The sequence below is a fragment of the Gobius niger genome (genome assembly GCF_951799975.1).
Source record: "Gobius niger genome assembly, chromosome: 6".
In the NCBI taxonomy this organism is placed as follows: Eukaryota; Metazoa; Chordata; class Actinopteri; order Gobiiformes; family Gobiidae; genus Gobius; species Gobius niger.
This window is the reverse complement of record NC_136857.1, coordinates 7,500,399-7,519,388: the sequence shown is the minus strand read 5'-3', so window position 1 is coordinate 7,519,388 and position 18,990 is coordinate 7,500,399. Positions and strand designations below refer to the sequence as shown.

The 18,990-nt window shown below is 39.3% G+C and overlaps 2 protein-coding genes across 3 annotated transcripts; both read left to right on the top strand.

Moving 5' to 3' along the window:
• Positions 1 to 6,878: 6,878 nt before the first annotated feature.
• LOC306964611 (uncharacterized protein) lies at positions 6,879 to 11,583 on the top strand. Its single transcript, XM_079558690.1, has 4 exons — positions 6,879 to 7,132; positions 8,446 to 8,518; positions 8,759 to 8,915; positions 9,712 to 11,583. Exons 1-4 carry the CDS (start codon positions 6,928 to 6,930, stop codon positions 11,467 to 11,469), a joined length of 2,193 nt encoding a protein of 730 aa, XP_079414816.1. The 5' UTR covers positions 6,879 to 6,927; the 3' UTR covers positions 11,470 to 11,583.
• Positions 11,584 to 11,957: 374 nt separating this feature from the next.
• Positions 11,958 to 18,603, top strand: LOC306964600 (protein-serine O-palmitoleoyltransferase porcupine-like). 2 transcript variants are annotated; one of them, XM_079558675.1, is made up of 15 exons: positions 11,958 to 12,118; positions 12,666 to 12,803; positions 12,880 to 13,072; positions 13,159 to 13,202; positions 13,292 to 13,473; positions 13,562 to 13,692; positions 13,775 to 13,795; positions 13,878 to 13,892; positions 13,979 to 14,104; positions 14,186 to 14,286; positions 14,482 to 14,558; positions 14,750 to 14,813; positions 15,235 to 15,320; positions 15,675 to 15,785; positions 18,050 to 18,603. In XM_079558675.1, exons 2-15 carry the CDS (start codon positions 12,668 to 12,670, stop codon positions 18,149 to 18,151), a joined length of 1,389 nt encoding a protein of 462 aa, XP_079414801.1. In that variant the 5' UTR covers positions 11,958 to 12,118; positions 12,666 to 12,667; the 3' UTR covers positions 18,152 to 18,603. The 2 variants fall into 2 exon arrangements, with proteins under 2 accessions (XP_079414801.1, XP_079414802.1); XM_079558676.1 differs by having other exon boundaries at positions 12,594 to 12,803.
• The last annotated feature ends 387 nt before the right edge of the window (positions 18,604 to 18,990 follow it).

The following is an 18,990-nucleotide window of genomic DNA, read 5'->3' as shown; positions in this document are numbered from 1 at the left end:
CCCTGCACGATCCAAGTGAAGCTTCTGCATTTACAGTGACAAAAGCCCTCCATTAATAATACAAAACACTATATTCAAAGTGACTGAGGAATGAGGTAGGGCTGAACTACTGTATTTTGGAAACATATCACATTATAATTTAAATTCGATTCGCAATTTATGTTTTGAATTGAGATTTAGATCAAAGTACACATTTTAAACATGTGTAAGATATTTTATAGGATGATTGCTTAATAATGACTAAACAAGAGCTGTTTTTGTGATGCAGCTCCATTTAAAATGCTGTAGACAGACTGACAGACACTATATAGCATAATTATAATCTCTTGCAACTGGATTTATTTAACAATTATAAAAGCTGTAATTCGAATAGTCTAAGTTTAAGGGGGAAAAAAATGATGCTTACATAAAAGGCCATAATTGCAGCACAAATGTGATTCAAATCAATGCAGTGGTAGACAATATACGATTCTCCACCTCCTTAACAATAAGCACATGCCGCCCAGGTGTTTTGTAAGACAGAGCGACTCTTCTCACACGCTCCTATATATTTGCCCCCGGGCCTGGCCCAATCAATATATCATTAGCTCGTCTCAGTGCTCACCCCCACCCACAAAAATGCACTCCCTTCCACCCTCCAACCCAGTTCTGCCTGCATTTCTCTCATGTTTTATGCTCTTTTACATCCACCCCTCACCTCCATCACCCCATTCAGCACCAGCAGACGGAGAAAAGGGTGAATGCATTTTAAGCCATGGCAGGTATAGATGGAGTGGATTGAAATATGAAAAAGGAGGGGTTCTCAAGTGGGGGGATGGGTGACTGTACATGGACTGGCTGCTTGCTTGGCTCGCTGTGAGGGTGAAGTGTAATTGCCTCGTGTAGCGGTTGGACCCCTCTTACCAGACGGGCGGTGGCAGGGAGGACATCCTTAATGCTTGAGTTGTTCCAGATATAGTACACGGCTGTTGTTTCATTGTGCAGGTAGCAACAAGCCCAAGTGTGTCAGGAAAACTGGAGCAGATGATGTGGAGGCTTGATAGTTGACAGTGGAGGATACCTGTTTAAAAAGACACACATTTCGGAGTCATTTTAGCTGGATTTACCTGATTTTCTATTTCGAAAAAAGAGAAATCACTTGCAATTTACTTTACAGCACAGTAATAACATTCACAATACATAATACAAGCAAAACAGCATGGATATACTGCAGCATCGAAAAAGAGAGATAATGTATTTACAATTATAACAAGGCTAAACATGATTTCCTGGTCATTTACATTATTTAGACTGGGTTAGGGTAAGCGTTCATGAATCATGATACCATGAAACTAATTAGATATGTGGCTTGTTACCATGTAATTACCCTAATTAACATAAACCTGCATAATACATTACATGTCATTTACTGTTGATGTTATTCTGCTTTGTGTTTTGATGGAAAGTGCTTTGGTCTGCTTTGCACTTTGTATTAAAAGTGCTATAGAAATACACTTGATTGGCGGGTTCGATTCCCACCCGGACGGGGCCTTTCTGTGTGGAGTTTGCATGTGTCTGCGTAGGTTACCCCATCACTAAAACATGTACAATAGACCAGGATGTTTGAGAGTGTGAGTGTGAGACGGATGCAAATTAGCCCAAGGCTACAATCTGGTAGCGTGTTTACGAGTCCCATGTATGTTCATTAAGATGCACTGTTCCGACAAAATAAATTGATTGATTGATCAGTATATTAACAAATTATGGTTGTTTAATAGTAAGCTATTCAATATCAATATCTATATCGCAAGAGGCAACAATACATCACAAAATCACCATCTGACCGAGAACTTGCACATCCAATAAAAAAAGGCGCCACTTGAATCTACCTAACCATTCTGATCTGGGGTTGCTGCAGTTGGTCAGGTCTAGGTTCAGCAAGATCTGCTGAGTACCTGAACATCCTGAATGACCAGGTTATTCCATCAATGGATTTCATCTTCCCTGATGGCACAAGGATATTCCAAGATGGCAATCATAGGGCTTTCATTGGTGAAAGTGTGGTTCAGGGAGCATGAGACATCAATGTCACACACGGGCAGGCCCTGTGCTGCATAACAAAGACTTGCTAATTTAGTGATGCTGTAAAAAACTTGAATAGGCAACATCTTGTTTTGGCATTTAATAAAATGTCTTACTTTCAAATGAATTTCCCCACGGGGACAATACATTTCTAGTACTGAATTTCTCTTTTTTATGGCTACATTCAAGACAGTCATCAATTATCACAGTTTATTCCACTAAAGTGTAATACCAGGGCATTACACTTTGGTCACCGTGCCATTCCCATCCCATTTACGGTAAAGTAAACAACTTCTTTAGGCCCATTCGTCAGGATTCAGGATCTATTAATTATTTTGTTTCCTAAGGAAGAAATTGGACTTGGAGGAGCGTCAGTTGCAAACCCATTCGTCCTGTTGGTTTATATAGCAATCCTCTTCCATCATATTCACTCCAGTTATGACGCAGGGTGAAGAAAAGGGTAATTAAAATAGGATGTAGAGCGGTGAGACGCATCCAATAGACAAATTCCATGTATACAAATGAAAGAAACGGCAGATGCAATTCAGCTTGATTGCATTTGCGGTTGTCCTATAGGAGAAAATAGACAACTTTGATAACGACACAAAAGCTACCCGCCTCGTCTCATACAAACAAGGTACAAAGCAGCACCACAGAGCTTTGACATGAGGAATGGAGATACTGTCAGATCAAAAACCATATCAGATGTGTGTCACTGTATCATAGGGCGACTGCAGAGGGAAAGGGACTGGTGGATCAGGGAGGTGCAGATGGAGGAGTCACCTTGAGCGGGGAAGGAGGGAGGGTAGGAACACACTGCCTAGTTATTTCTTTTCAGGTCATACATGTGCATATATGCAGTGGTAATAATAAAACTGCAAACCATGTGGTGTGAGGAAAGTATGTGCAAAGACATGGAAGATTTGTACTAAAACTGAAGATTTTGATCAGTGGAGTGAATATCAGTGAATTACTATGACACGTAGATCCCAGCCCAGATTATCCAAGTTAGATCCAAAATTTTTGTTTTGCGGATAACTCCAGCAGGTTCTTATTGCCAGAGAACTCTGCCTTACAAACCTCGGCCTATTTATTGTGGGTGGTGTGTACACAGGCACCAGCTTCCAGGCTGCTACTCCAGAATGCAAGGAGCAACCTGATCAGGTGACTACACCTGCTAAAGAAACTGTCTGAACTTTTTGAAATGGGCATTGGGATATGCCTACAGAAGGCAACCATATAATAATAACCCCAGATGTACCATGTAGGCATTATCTGGTGCACTGCAGAACTCGCCAGCTCTTACAGCCAGGGCCCTGTTTCTCACCATCAAAAAGTGTTAACATCGTGCATGCTCGATGAAGGTTCTTGAGTCATCTTCATACTCTGTATAGTTGAAGTATAGTACATTTCGTCTTTCATCCAAAAGGCTTGGTCAGCTATGCTAAAGTTTCCAGTTCAGACCGCGGACTAGATACACACACACAACATCCTCCTTTAACCAAGGAACTATTGGCTTTATATTTATGATAATATACATTCATGGGTTTAACAGATTGGCATCTCACCACGAGGAGGTGAGGTTGGTCCCTGCAATACTACTGGCCAGTAGCTATTATTAATGACTTGGATTTGCATCGTGTTTGTCATGATCGACATGCTTCACAAAATGCAACAGAGAGCACCATTCTTCATTCATTCACTCTCTACACTGGATGGTGGAAAGCTACACATCTAGCCTCAGCTGTCCATTGGCTACCAAACACCAATCTACGCCAAGAACCACAAATCACTCACTCAACATCACCTTTGTAAATAGGCAAGGTGGAGTGTCTTCCTAAAGCCATGGTGTAGGTATTCATGAAGTATTCATTGAAGCTGGGACTCAAACCACTGATCTTGGGATCGACTGTTTTGGAGCAGGGATGCAGATATTGATGTTTTGGAGCAATAAGAATCGATTAGGAACAAGTATAGTCAATATTTGATCTTTACACAAAAAAGTCCAACTGAGATTACAAATGTATTTTTCAGTAGAGTCCTGGCCCCAGAGGGGATCCACGGGGAGAACATGCAAGCTCCCCACAGAAAGGCCCCACCAGGGGGAAGGAACTGTACTCGGGACACCTGCTGTGAGGCCCGAGCAATAATCGCTGCACCACCGTGCCGTCCAATATTTGTGGGTGAAGATAAAGTGAGATTGTGATGGTTTGGACATGTGTGGAGGAGAGGGGAGTCAATGGTTAGATAAAGGAAAAATAGACAGTAGTTTAGGGTTGTTGGTTGTTAATTACAACAGGGGTGCAGGTAGGACTATATATGAAAAGCCTGATAAAGTCAAATACATGAGTTCAACCAAATATTCCCAAACTGATGATTAAACAAAAAGTAAATCACAGTTTCCATATCATAGCCAAAGATGAGCATTTGTCATCTCTATCAGACTTTACATTATACAGCAGTGACATCTATTGGTTAAAAGCCCCAATAGCAACAGAGCAGGGAATTTACACTGAATGAAAGGTCGAGTCTCACATGAAATGAGCAGTGGCAGTGTGCGTGGGTGTGTCAAGGGCACTTAAAGCATTAGCAACTCCTGAGAGAGTAAACTGTAATTGAGGTAATGAAAAACAAAGCGAATCGATGGGGAATGGGCCAGATGGGGGAGTAGGTCAGAGGGAAGAAATCAGTCATTACTAACATAAATGCTCCACAACAACATGAAGGACACTGAAATACTGTACCTAATAATGGAAGGGAGCTCACAGTAGAGGTCACTCCTAACCTTCAGTTTCCGGCCTCAAAGGTCAGGCAGCTACAGTCAAGGAAATAACAATTAATTCTGTTGTGCAGAAAAAGAATCTGTTGTGCAATCAAAAAATACACATATTTTCTTGTGTTATGCATTGTAGTAAATGAACCATAACAAAATCTATAGCATGTAAGCCTATGGTCAGATCAGAGGGTTCAGGCAGCAGTACAGAGGAAGTGGTCAGGAGAAAGAAAAGCCAGTACAGTAAGCGTCCAGAATTCCCACATTGCATTATTGACAGTATTTCCTCCTTGACCTAAAGGTGGAGGGCGGTGTCTGTGTTTTTGCTCTTTGGACCATACCAAAATAAGGTTAAGATAATAATCATCAAAGAGACATTTGTGCCGCATTTGTCCAAGTATTTTCAGTGCAATATTTCATTATATTGTAGCCCATTTTTTATTCTTTCTTTCTTCCTTTCTCTCTTTATTTCTGCTCGGGTCAGGGAGGCCAAAAATGGTTGTTGTTGTTGTTGTTGTTGTTGTTGTTGTTGTTGGTGAGCCTTGGGCCAAATAACACAATATTAAATGCACTATACCTGAGTTTTTTTTTACTAGTCGTGGAACAATTTAAACCTATAGACATTTGTGGGAAAAACACTGTACATCTAATTATAAAGAATTTATATTTCTATTTGTATTTCATGAGTGACTCTGCAAGTCGTAAAATATGCCTAGTCTTCCCTCTGAAGAAATATGCTATATGTTAGGAAAGTTAGGAATTAATTTGGACCACAACTAACATTTTAATTGAGTGGTTTCCTCTTTCATAGTTTGTAAAAAACAAACAAACAAAAAAACAGGTGGGCCTTTAAAGTGCATATGACACATTAGACACAGTTTTTGCTCGAATCTAGCCTGGTTTTACAATACCCTCGTACTTTATTCGTTTCTCATAAGGGAAATTATAATTTTATTTATGATTTTGCTAAAGATTGCACCCAGTTTTCTTTAGTTTGGCCATTTTGTGATGTTTATAGTTTCACCTCCGTATTGGACACAAACAGGAAGTGACATAGATGAAGGTTAACCATTTTAACCAACTGTTGCCGTGCCAACCATGTTAAGTCAAAGGGAAATGAGTGAGTCAAACTGCTCTGCTCTAAAATAAAGACTTTTCTGCCCAACATTTATTCATTAAAATTGCTGCTTCACTGAAATAAAAATGATAATTATGCAACTAATGAACTTGCAACTTTTATCCTTCTCAATAACTCATATTTCCAAAATCATTCCTGTAATATGCACTCTGTAGGCCAGTGTAACACCTCATTTGAAAGCTAAGACCTACAAAACTAAATTCATCTTTTTCCTCACATCATCAGATTTTTCTTCATCACTTTTAGGATTTTTTTTGTCAAATTCTCATCACTTTTTTGTCCATTTTTTGTCAATTTTTTCCTCAATTTTTCGTCAAATTTTTCTCACTTTTTTGTCAAATTTTTGTCTTTTTTTTGGTACATTTTTTGTAAATTTTTCGTAATTTTTTTTCACATTTTCATCCTTGTTTTCGTCTCAGTTTTGTTGCTTTTTTCACACCTTTTTTCCAGAAGCTTTTGGATTGGGGTAAAGCTGGAGAAAAGTGGGAGTTAAGGGGTTAAATATGTAAAGAGATCATCTGCAAATTGATTAATTTCCTTTAAACGGTGCTTGAAAAGACATGCAATCCAGTCTAGAAGCACAAATTAAATTATGGCACTACTTCTGATTCTGATTCTAATCAAACCTGCTGAAGGGACGGATTTTCCAGCAGGGGGACCCAGTGAGTCACATTAGCTCGTAAACATACTAAACTAGGACAACTGCAAAAGCTAAGAGCTGGATTTTGGAGAGGGATTTTGAGTACATTTCAATAGGGAATACAACATGATAAAGCTATATTATTTGCATCATCCAAGTCTAATGACGATACCATTGATCTAGAAAAGAAACTCACTTCCGTGGCACAGACGGAGAGGAAGGCGCACAGAAGAAGAACCAATCACAGGCGTCCTGAGGCGACGTGCTACGGAAGTCGCCGGTAGCTGCTAGCATAACATCCACACATGTTTTAAAATGGCTGAATGCTGTATTGTCGCCTGTTCTAATAAAGCTACAAAACGCGGGGAGCTCAAATTTTACACATTACCCACCGCCAGAAGCTCTCGGCCCAATAAAGTGAAGCGTCGTCAGCTCTGGCTGGAGGCGATCGAGAAGGTGAACGGGGACACCGCAGGACTAAAAGAAGATGCTCAGATCTGCAGCGCACACTTCGTTTCAGGTAGCCCTGCTTACTGAACACAAAACATCAACTTATACAAACACTATAATAAACACCGTTTTTGTAATGTGAAATAAATCCGTAAATAATGGAAAGTGTAATAATAAACGTTTGCCTTAAGATTCTATGACATATTGGCAATTTCACTTGTTGATGCAGATAGAGCACCAAACCAAGATTTTACAGTGGGTTATCAAAATAAAGCATGTGTGGCGACCTGTTGTCCAAACAAAGTAACACTATATGCTTGAATTTAATTATATGTCATGGTGATATCTTGTGCAGTTTGGCTTGACTTAAAGACCAAACAACTAAGTTTTATATCTCCTTTGTTACTATAACATCTGCAATGTCAGTACCTTGAAGAAGCATAAAATATGAAGTATTTTCGGTACCTAGAGTAAAGTAAAATAATTTAAAGTAGCATAAAATATATACCTATTAGGGCTGCAACTAACGATTATTTTGTAATCGATTAATCTATCGATTATTTTAATGATTAATCGAGTAATCGCTTGGCTGTGAATGTTGGAAAATTTTATTTTTTCATTTTTTTTTAATCACATATAGCTTAAGTGGCGCTGCTTGAAGATGTGTTGATGGAGTAAACTAAAGGGATATATTTGTTGGAGGCTCTTCATGAAATTTACAATGAACAGAATGTACACAGACCCTAACTATATAATCAAAGTAGGTTTTCATAAAAAATGCTAAATTTTTATGTCATTTTTGCTCCATTTTAGTCTGTGTGAACCAGAAAACGATTAATCGATTACCAAAATAGTTGTCGACTATTTCAATAATCGATTAGTCATCGATTAGTCGTTTTAGCCCTAATACCTATAGGCTATAGATATAAAATATAAACATTAGAGCTGGGACGATCTCCTTTTGTCACGATCCGATACATATCACGATACTCCAAGTAATTATAACAAGTGATATGTTTACCTTAAAATGTGTACAAATGTATGTGTCCAAAGTTTATAAACCAAATGCCATGTGACATTTACTGAAGTGTTTAGCTTGAAAAGGGCATTAACACAAAATGTAACAAGATGCTGTAACTGTTACAGGAAAACAAAGGAGCGCATGACCAAAAATACCTCCAAACACAAGTATTGAAAGTATTGCGATACTTGACAAAGTATCGATACTTGGTATTGCAGCACAAAGTATTGCGATCCAAGTCTGATCCGATATGTTGTCACCGCCCTAATGACTATGTACAATCAGTTTAGTTTAGAACATGTTGTGTGCTTCTCGCTAATAAACTTGCCTTGCCTTGAACTGCTTTGTTTTGTATTCAACAGGGCAAATGTCCCTTGACGTCTCTAATCAAGATTTTGTCCCATCCGTGTTCCCAAAGCCTCGTGAAAAAACAAGGCAAGTGTTCTCAATGTTTCTCAATTTTCATTCACGCCACCTTAAAATTATAGTATTAATTGATGACAGACAGACTCCTGCTTTGTTTACGCTTTAACTTACCTGAAAATATACAGCCATCCACTATATTGTATCAGAGACTGCTGTGTGTATAACTTAACCTTCTTAGATAATACATGTTTCTTCTTGTTCAGTGTTTCTTGTACCTTTTTTTAATCTCATTTGCTTTTTCTGGGTTAGAAGGGAGACGCTGAGGCCTCGCTCAGGAGTACTTGCAGAAGCACCCAAAGTGACACCAAAGAGAAAAGCAGAATGTAAACGAGCCGAGACTCCTGAGGAAATCCCCCCGCTCGACTGTGATGTTTTCCCCGATGTCAATTATTGTGAACCTTTAGAGGTAATGAACAAGGAAACAACTTCACTATCATTGAGCACTATTTTTCCCTTTTTTTCATTTCTTACTGCTCCATTCTCAATCTTGTTTGACATTACCCAAATCTAAAAGTTTCTTGGAAAAAAGCGACAAAACGAGTGCAGAAAAAGGCTGAAAACGCAACAAAAATGTATCAAGAAGTGACAAATAAAGCCACAAAAGAGCAACAAAAAAGTGGCAAAAAAATGATGACAGTGCTGCAAAAAAGTGACAAAAACTCAACAAGAAAAGTGGCAAAAATGTGACAAAACGCGGTAAAAAAAAAAAGCAAAAAGGGTGACAAAAACCAAAAATAGTGAGATGAAAAAAGAAAGTGGAAAATGTGACAACAACACAGCAACAACACAAGAAAAAAAGATTTGTTTTTAACCTTTTTGATAAGTCTTAGCTTTCAAATGAGGTGTTACACCGGCCTATAGGCTGTAAACCCCAGTCGAGAAGCTTTTAGATTTGGGTAAAGATGAACTGGAGAAAATACACTTGGTTAAGGTGGGTGGTAAGAGGTTAAAAAATAAATAAATAATAATTCAAGGATGAGGATTTTGAAATGTGCTATAATTTAAAATATATAAATTTGTCTTTTACACAACTCTGTCAATGGGGAGGAAAAAAACAATTGAAATCATTGTAATGATTGGTAATGGAGAAGCTTTTAGGGTCTTTAAGGATCTCTGGCCTCAGAAGGTGTAGTTACAGTGGCATGCAGTGTCTTGTCTTACAAATTGCGTGGCACCCATGTTATATTTTCAATGTTTTCTAGGATGAAGAGTTATTGGAAGAAGAAAAAGAAGAAGAAAAGACTACTCAGCTGCCCACTGATCAAGTAACAACAGAGCCGTCCATTGAAGTACCGCCAGAGTATCCACAGCTCAAAAAACCTAAGCTGGAGTTGAAGTCTGTAGTTGCTCGTTTGGGTCTCTTTCGATGTGAGGTGTGCAATGGCAAATTCTCCTCCGGCTCAATGCTGGTTAAACACAAACAACTTCATGATCAAGAATGGTCTGATGATGAAAATTGTCCGACTGAGTCTGAAAAGTCAGATTTTACAGACATACCTGTCCCAGTGGAAGAGCCTTCATTTAAGTGCAACATGTGTGATCGATCATTCCCCACAGTCCACAACCTTAAGCGCCATAAACTTTTGCACGTTCGAGATGCGAGAAAGTGCAAGTTGTGTGGCACGATGTTTTGCAAGAGACACAATCATGTTGTAGCCCAGCCGCAGATTTCGACAGACACAAATGTTGAAGATTATACAACAAAGGAAGACAAAATGGATGTATGTACAGAAAATCAGATGCCAGACACTAGTAGTGACTCTGATATGGTTGATGAAGGCCTCAGTTTGCTGCTGAACTCGGATAGTGTAACACTGGATGCTATTGCTGCAGCTCAGGAGCAACCCGCACAGGACATTGAACAAAAGCCAGCACCAACTATTACCATTACCCCGCGGAAACCGGGCCTTCTTACAGCGTTTAAGTCCTTTTTAACCAAACATAAAGTCACAAATATTAAAATGGAACAACAAGAACTCAGTTGTGGTGATGGTACCCAAAATGTTGAGTCTCCACAAGTTACTCGCACTGTAGTTACTCAGGATACGAATGTCACTTCTGCTCCTGTTGCTGCCATTACTCAAGCCATTGCTACTACTCAAGCCACTGCTACTACAACTGTGGACACTACAGGCACACAGCCAGGGCCAGCAAGCAAACCAGTACCTTTGATAACTTCTACCAAAAGTTTAACTCCACAAGCGGGAAAACCTGTGCTCTTATTATCCAAGCCGCCCCAGCCAGTACAACCTCTTCAGAACATGGAGAAATCAACTGTGTGTTTGTCCTTCTCCAAACCGATGCCCCCTAACGTAATACAAGAGTTCATGTCATTTATTAGCCAAAATGAGTGCGGCAAATCCACAGGTCCACGACTGATAACTTTTACTTCAAAACCGGAAGAAGTAGCGCCCAGACAGGACACGCCGGAAAATGAAATATCCTCAATCATCAAACTAGAACCTTCTGCCGTCCCGATTGGGGCCCCTCAACTATCAAGGGAACCAACTGCATTCCCAAAAGAGAAGAAGACGACCTTCATTATCACCACGCAGCCCAAGTTGTATCAGAAAATAATGCCCTCGCCTCAAAAAGCACCTTTGTTTGTATCACCTCAGAAAGCGCCATTGTCTTCCCCTTCAATCATTTCACCTGTACGGCCAAAGCCTCAGCCTAAAGCCAAGCAACCCAGGAAAGTCAAGCCTTTTCCCATCGAGCTTCTAGAACCTCAGAACCGCTACGTTCACAGCTCAAGTCCGCCTACTCCAGAGCCGATCATGGTGAACATACAGAGAGGCCCCTGGAATTCGCCATTTCCAAATTACCCCAAAGATTTTATCCAACCGCACCTGCCGCAGACGCCTGCACTGCCGCCCTCACTGCAGATGTTTTCACCCCAGTTCTTAACATCAACCTTTCTCGATGTGAAAAGAGATTATGATTATATTTTAAGCAAGTGACACTTTTTAACAAATACTGTGAAACCAGTTTTGTGATGCAATAATGTTTTATTAGACTGCACCTTATTTGACATTGTTTACAGTAAAGTTTTAGTCTCACAGGTCATTGATATTTGTGAACCAATCGGTGTCTTCATTTCCATGTTGACAATTGCTCTTTGCCACATCGCAAATGGAGATGTTTTATACTTCATAATACAGTTCCCTGGCTTTGTGAATATTTTATTTGTCTTGTACTAATAAAATAATATACGAATGCGGGTTTATTGATTTGCTTTCAGATGCCAAATGTATAAGAGATTAAATTATGAACACACTTTTAAGTTGATGGATAAGGCTGCATATGTCGGCTCAGTACTGTCCACACGCTGTACGCGTCTTATTGGTCCTACGTTACTGAAAACCAACGCTGTGATTGGTCAGTTGATGTGTCAGTCACAGCTTCTGTCACGGTGCGGAAGAAGCTGATTGGACGTTGCATTTACGCATGGTCCTGTAGAGAGACTGGTGCTGATGCTGTGACAATGGGAGGCATCGAGATAAGCATCATCTGGATCGAGTGCGCGTAAAGCCCGACGATACAAAACAGAAGAAGGTTATTAGAGAACAGGGACAGCGCCAAGAAGAGACCAGACCCGCAGCTCTGACGGTACGTCTTTCTCTAAAAGTAGCACGCTCGAGGCGCCCAGTCCTGTCTGTGACATGGGGGGCTGGGTAGAGTTTGTCAAATCCCATTGGCGGTGTTAAGGTTATTGCAAAAATTTCGAGATTTACCGCTTATCTGGTCAAATTGATGTTTTGACCGCTTTTACTTTCTGTTATTGCATTGAAGTACTGTCCGCCTGCATTGCAGAGCAAAGGCTACTGCTTATTAGTATGATCCGCCATGCATTACTGTAACTGTCAACATCGAGGCTTTATTTTGAATGCTATTTCATCACAGTGTTTGTATTTTCCAGAAAACTGTGGTGTATAAAACCTTACAGCACAGCATATTTTATGCCTATGTAGGCCTAGTATATTGTAACAGATTGTACTGAAGTTGTGTAATACCATGGGAATAGCATGAAGGATATTTGCTGAGGTTTTCTTTTTCTGTATATCACCTGCTGTGTCATCCTCAGCACATTTGCAGAAGCAAGCAGCTTCATTTGGTATATTTGCTATAACGTGGCCTTTCTCCCGCTTGAATCCAGAGATGGGGGTGTTTAGTCGACAGAAGTTCTTTGAGGAGCTTGCTCAGGGCTGCCTGCTGCCCACAGCTCAGCAGGGCCTGGAGCAGGTATGGCAGCTGCTGCTGATGTGCTTGCTGTGCCGCCTCCTCTGGATGTTGGGTAAGAAAGGTTTAATATATTTGTGTCCTTTTATTCATCAGCGTCTCTCATAACTTGTTCTTCTACTGTTGGCCAGGCCTCCCGTCCTTTGTCAAACACTTGAGTACAGTGGCAGCAGGCTTCTACACTCTGTACCTCTTCTTTGAGCTCCATATGATCTGGGTAGTGCTCCTCAGCCTCCTCTGCTACCTCTTCCTTTTCCTGTGCCGACATTCCACTATGAGAGGCACATTTCTCTCCATAACGGTGCTTATATACCTTCTACTGGGGTAAGAAACTAGGAGCTGAAGAGGAATATTCAACTGAACAGCTAAGCACCCATGATAATGTTTTTCTATTGTTATGCTTTCCTTAGGGAACTACACATGATGGATGCCACTAACTGGCACAAAATGAGAGGTGCGCCATGAATCAATTCATGCATGACATGAAACCAATAGCTGATCAAACTACATTCAGCGCCCATATCTGTCATGCTTTCTCTTTAGGATCACAGATGGTGGTGGCCATGAAAGCGATCTCTCTGGCCTTCGATTTGGACAGAGGTGTCGTGGCCAGTGTTCCTTCACCCATTGAGTTCATGGGTTACATTTATTTTGTTGGCACTATTGTCTTCGGTCCCTGGATCAGCTTCAATAGCTACAAAGAAAGTTTAGAAGGCCGTAAGCTGGTGAGTGCAGTTTAGTTTAGTTTAGCTGTTACTCAAAATCTTGTCCCTGGTCACTGATGATTTGTGCATTTTCATGTTTTTCCATCAGGGTTTATCTTGGCTTTTAAAAGTCTCTTTTAGCTGGATAAAGAGCCAAATATGCCTTTGTGTTTCCAATTGTATTGCTCCCTACCTCTTCCCATACTTTATTCCTGTTTTTGGAGACAAGCTTCTGCGCAGGTAAGAGACATGCTTAGGCAGGAAAATTCTTGTTTTTATAGTAACTAGTAAACTAAACCTTCTCCAATGGTTTACTTTACAGCAAAAAGAGAAGAAAGATCAGGTAAGCATGTTAAACATCAACAGTTTATTTGTTGTGATTTATGCAACTAACATTTGTTTATTTGCATTTTATCTGCTTCAAGAGGGACAGTGACCAAGTAAGTTATTTGTTAAGCCTTTACATCCTGACAGCTGTGTCTGCTCTGTACTGTGACAGTTTCATTGAGTTTGGACTCTTCTTTAGGTGGCTACTAGCTTATGAGAACACGCTGTCCTTCCACTTCAGCAACTATTTTGTGGGTTACTTGAGTGAGACTACCGCCACTCTTGCAGGGGCGGGCTTTACAGAAGAAAAGGAGAATTTGAAATGGTCAGTAAATTCATGAATCTCTTTAAAACTGTGCGAGTGGTTTTCATTCCAAACTAAATTTCCCGTAACATTTCTACAAAGGGACCTGGCAGTGTCAAAGCCTTTGAACATTGAGTTTCCTCGGTCGATGGGAGAAGTGGTCACGTCATGGAACACACCGATGTCTAGCTTCCTGCACACCTGTGAGTAATTTTATACATTTCTATTATGAGATGCCAACATTTAGATGGGGATTGTTGTGAGAAGTAACATTCATGCTATGGATGTAATCAAAATCGGTATTTTTTTCCCTGTGAAATGATGGTGATTTTTTGGTAGGTTTGCTTCTAACCTTGATTTTCTCTGACATCCCAAATCTGCTAATTCTCCATTAACAGATGTCTTCAAGAGTGCTCTGAAATTTGGGACCTTTACTGCCGTCATGATAACTTATACTGCCTGTGCATTATTGCATGTAAGTACTATCTCTAAATCAAGTTTATTTCTATAGCACTTTACAGCTACACTTGCCAGACCATAAAAAACACAAGAGAAAACATCAACATTAAATGACATAACATGTGAACAAAAAAACAGGCAAAACAAGGCAAAATATTTAAAAACATGTGAAATACTGTTGTGTATCAATAACCATTTCAATTTCAGGGTCTAAGCTTTCATCTGGGTGCAGTGCTGATATCTTTGGGTTTCATCACGTATGTTGAACATGGTGAGTGTCGCACAATGCAATTATTCCATTTACAGAAGATGCTTCACTGAATATTTGAAGTACTTTACATCCAGTAGGGATGTCATTTATGTATATGTCCAATGATGGCAATAATACATGAATAAACGTCCTCCATATGAAACAGGTTTGACAGTATTTCTATTTATTGTCTAAATGAATGGATTTCTGCAGAGAAGTGGCACAAATTATGGACCATCATCAATAACCAATAAACATACTTAATCTTAACATGAGAATATCTTATTGCACTGAAGGCTTCTCTGGGATTGTGTTTGTTCTTTTGAGAAAGTAGAGTATTCCTCACAGTTTTGCTATAGATAATCACGCCATGAGATTGATGTAACATTTCATCTTGTAATTGTTGTTATAAATACACATTATGGCTTGTGATGTTTTCTAGTATTGCGGAAAAGACTTGCAGATGTGCTCAATGCCTGTATATTACCAAGGAAGTGCCTACCAAGCTGTACTCACAAGAACAAGACGGTCAGTGCCACTCATGTACACAATGTCACAGTTGTATCAGTAGCTGCTCAAGGCGAGGTTTCTTCTGTTTTCCTTAATAAATTGTCTAGTTCATATTTCATTTATTAGGATTCAACACTTAATTTTTATCAGATTAAGCTGATATATGCACAAATTACAGGCAGACCAGCATGCACCTTGGTGGGCAGCCACAACAACATCATCTACAAAATTAGCCCACAGAAACAGAATTTGAAGTTTTCACAGTAAATCTGTAAATCTTATTTTATCCATTTATTAAAATGTTGTACAATTTTATTTAGCAGTAAAAAGGTTTTATACAAAATGGCAATAATTCAAACTTTGTTTCCGCAGGGTCTCTGGGTGCATATGATAAACCTAATATTCAGTGCTTTAGCCGTGCTTCACATGACATACCTGGGCTCAGTATTCAACTCCAGTGTGGACTTCATGGAGGAGGATGAGGTGAGCTTTTAACTAGCTTGGTGTGTCAAAGCCAGTATTTATGTATGTCGAGGAAAGATAGGGCTGGGCACCCACTTTTATACTACTAAAACAATACTGATCCTGCATGAATCATTATCTAAAAGAACGATAATACGGGATAGTAATGTTCATGAATTCCATAAGAGTTCATACATTGTTACATATCTTTGAAGGGAAGCCCCTTGAGATGTAGCATTTTGTTTACAAGGGGGTCCCAGGCAGATACAAATTACACAACAAACACCAGATCGTATATATTTGGGTATCACTTTATTTTACACTACCTTGATACACTGTACCTAACTAAATTAAATACAATGTAATGTGCTCTGTAACAATCTGTAATAACTTGTACCTATGTAGTACGTACACATACACAATGGAATAACTTGTATTAGTACTTTGTAAGTACATAATGTAATAGGACACGAGCCCCTTAGGGTTAGGGCTTAAGGTTAGGGTTAGAATTAGAATTATGTCTCATTACATTATGTACCTACAAACTACATATACAGTGGGGGAAAAAAGTATTTGGTCAGTTTCACATAGACATTCTATTGGATTTTGGCCTTTTTTTCCCCACTGTACATATTATTTCATTTAGTATCTAACCCATTGGTACAACTTATTACACATTGTTACAAAGCACATTACATTGTACTAAGGGTAGTGTAAAATAAAGTGTTACCTTTATTTGTGCTGTAATGTCCAAGTAACTACAGTGCAGCCTCATGACTCACCAGGACCGTACTATACGGAGTTAAACATTTTTAAAACTAAGTATTTTCACCCCCTAGATGTTCCAGCAATGTCCTAATGTGTAGAATGAGCTCAGACTTATTCACCACAACTGCCTCTAAAATCCTGCACTGTCACTCAAAAAGTTGTTAATTTGGGTCCGAAGTGCCGTCATGCACAAGCTTAATACAGAGATTGCAGTTACGCGTATGACCTGAGGTGGCAACTTGCATCTAGTCTCATTAATATTTAAGAAAATGTCATATCAAGATACAGTATTGTGTCTTTTTTTAATGATAAAGTCTCACAGGGTCATCCATAATCATGTTCAGATATGTAGACAGTCAAAAATATCAGCACACATATTATGAATAAACCACTACATTAGATATTAAACCAAATTGATCTTAAGAAATTGTGCCTTTCCTGTATATTTTAGATAGATAATAAATAGGCTGATACATATGGTGCATTCTATAAACCTACATTAGTGCATTAGTTATTGCACCTCCCCCAAGGGTCTAAACCCGTGCAAATAGTATTGCATGCCCCCTATGGCCTACATATGTGCCAATAAACCGTATGACACATTTCCCAGAGGCTTAAGTTGATACTGTGTAATGTATAATGTGTCATTGGTATAAATCAGTGTATAATGTATCTCCAAGTTCCATAAAACAAACTAATGTTACATTTTCCTAAATAATGTGTGTATTTTACATCTGAACATCAAAATTAATCCATGGACAATTTTTATTGGGATCTGTAGCAGATGGTATCCAACAAAACAAACACTGCTCGGGGAAGAGGGTTGAGAGGTCAGCTAGTTAAAGACAAAAAGGATTTCATAAAGATTTCAGAAAACTTTTTTTTTTCTGGGCTGCTTGCTTTTTTACACAAATAAGTCCTTGGCTGTTGAATACCGAATTGTTTTTCAACTAGCGGTACGTGGGTGTATAGCAGAAATAATTACTTTAGATCAAAAGGCAAAACAATCTGTCTTTGTACTGAATTTCATGATTTTATTGTTATTTGCTTGTGAACATTGAGTAAATATTATAATATTGGTCAGATAATAATGATTGTCACGATACTAATTCAAATCACTCCTTAATGTGACATTCAGGAGCACTCCAGACAGCAAATGTAAGGAAACAACTTGGACCGGTCAGTGCGGGCTAATGGAAGCTCATTAATGCTTGCCATTTTACGCTGGGTTTTTGGAGCCCGCTCATAGCCCGATTATAAAAAATAGCAAAAGGGAAAAGGATGGACTATGTAGCATGTGTAAAGACAAACACATGGTGGTGAAAATGACAAGCCTGTGTCCAATAACATAAAGAGAACAAAAAGTTTCAATGGAAAGTCAAGAAACCTTCGTTGCCTGTTCCCCCTCCCTTAGGGCTTCTGGAAGAAGTAGGCCTTAATTTGCAATTCAATTTACAGTCTGTGGGAAGAACTGGTATTCTGGGTTTACAAAGTATTGTTTTTACTGCCCTCTACAGGATGACATCACCCATCACACCATTCAGCGGTGGTCAGGACTGAGCTGGACCAGCCACTGGCTGACATTTGGATGTTGGATTTTGTATCGCCTCCTTCTTTAAAGGTGGACAATTATGTAGAAAGCAATAATGTTACAGCTACACCTCTCCATAGCTACCCAGTGCGAGAGAGCACCAACACAACTGCGACACAGGACTTTAGCTGTGGACAAGAATTTTTTATTTTTTAAATAAAATCCACTCCTTCCCTCTTTCATACACCCTTTTGTATCCGAGTCACAATTGCCCTCGTGTCATGACAGCAGTTGCCAATGTCTCACTGTGAGTCATACTCAATAACTATCAGCATGGAGGTGATCAGCTATTCATGGGTTTCAGCCACACGACTTTTTGTTATGGACTTTTGACCATTAAAATACACTACCGCTCAAAAGTTTGGGGTCACTTATTTTTGAATGAAAAGCCCTGATTTTCTTTAATGAGGATAACATTAAATTAATCAGAAATACAGTCTAGACATGGTTAATGTTGTGAATCCCTACTCTAGCTGGAAACAGTGATTTTTAATGGAATACCTCCATCGGTGTGCAGAGGCGCATTTCTAGCAACCATCGCTCCAGTGTTCTAATAGTACATTGTGTTAGAGGGTAACTGATGATTAGAAAAGCCTTGTGCAATTACGCTAGCACTAGAAAACTGTGCTGATGAGAAAAGCTATAGAAGTGACCCCAAACTTTTGAGCAGTGGTGTAAAAAAATGTTTTTAATGGCTATGGCAACGGTCCTCATTTTTCACATCTTGAGACCCATGAATAGGTTTCAGTCTGTGGCCAATCTTCAGTCATAAGCATTTAGAAATTGCAGTCTTAGCCTTTAGTTTGAGCATGAGAAATGTTTACACTGGGGAGAATATAGCACAATGAACACAAGAGTATTTTATGC

Bases quoted from the DNA above. Each gene is read 5' to 3' on its own strand.
- LOC306964611 (XM_079558690.1), top strand. From the start codon at position 6,928: ATGGCTGAATGCTGTATTGTCGCCTGTTCTAATAAAGCTACAAAACGC. The intron at 7,133-8,445 runs GTAGCCCTGCTT...TGTATTCAACAG, and splicing joins CAGCGCACACTTCGTTTCAG to GGCAAATGTCCCTTGACGTC. The intron at 8,916-9,711 runs GTAATGAACAAG...AATGTTTTCTAG, and splicing joins ATTATTGTGAACCTTTAGAG to GATGAAGAGTTATTGGAAGA.
- LOC306964600 (XM_079558675.1), top strand. From the start codon at position 12,668: ATGGGGGTGTTTAGTCGACAGAAGTTCTTTGAGGAGCTTGCTCAGGGC. The intron at 14,105-14,185 runs GTCAGTAAATTC...ATTTCTACAAAG, and splicing joins GAAAAGGAGAATTTGAAATG to GGACCTGGCAGTGTCAAAGC. The intron at 14,287-14,481 runs GTGAGTAATTTT...CTCCATTAACAG, and splicing joins GTCTAGCTTCCTGCACACCT to ATGTCTTCAAGAGTGCTCTG.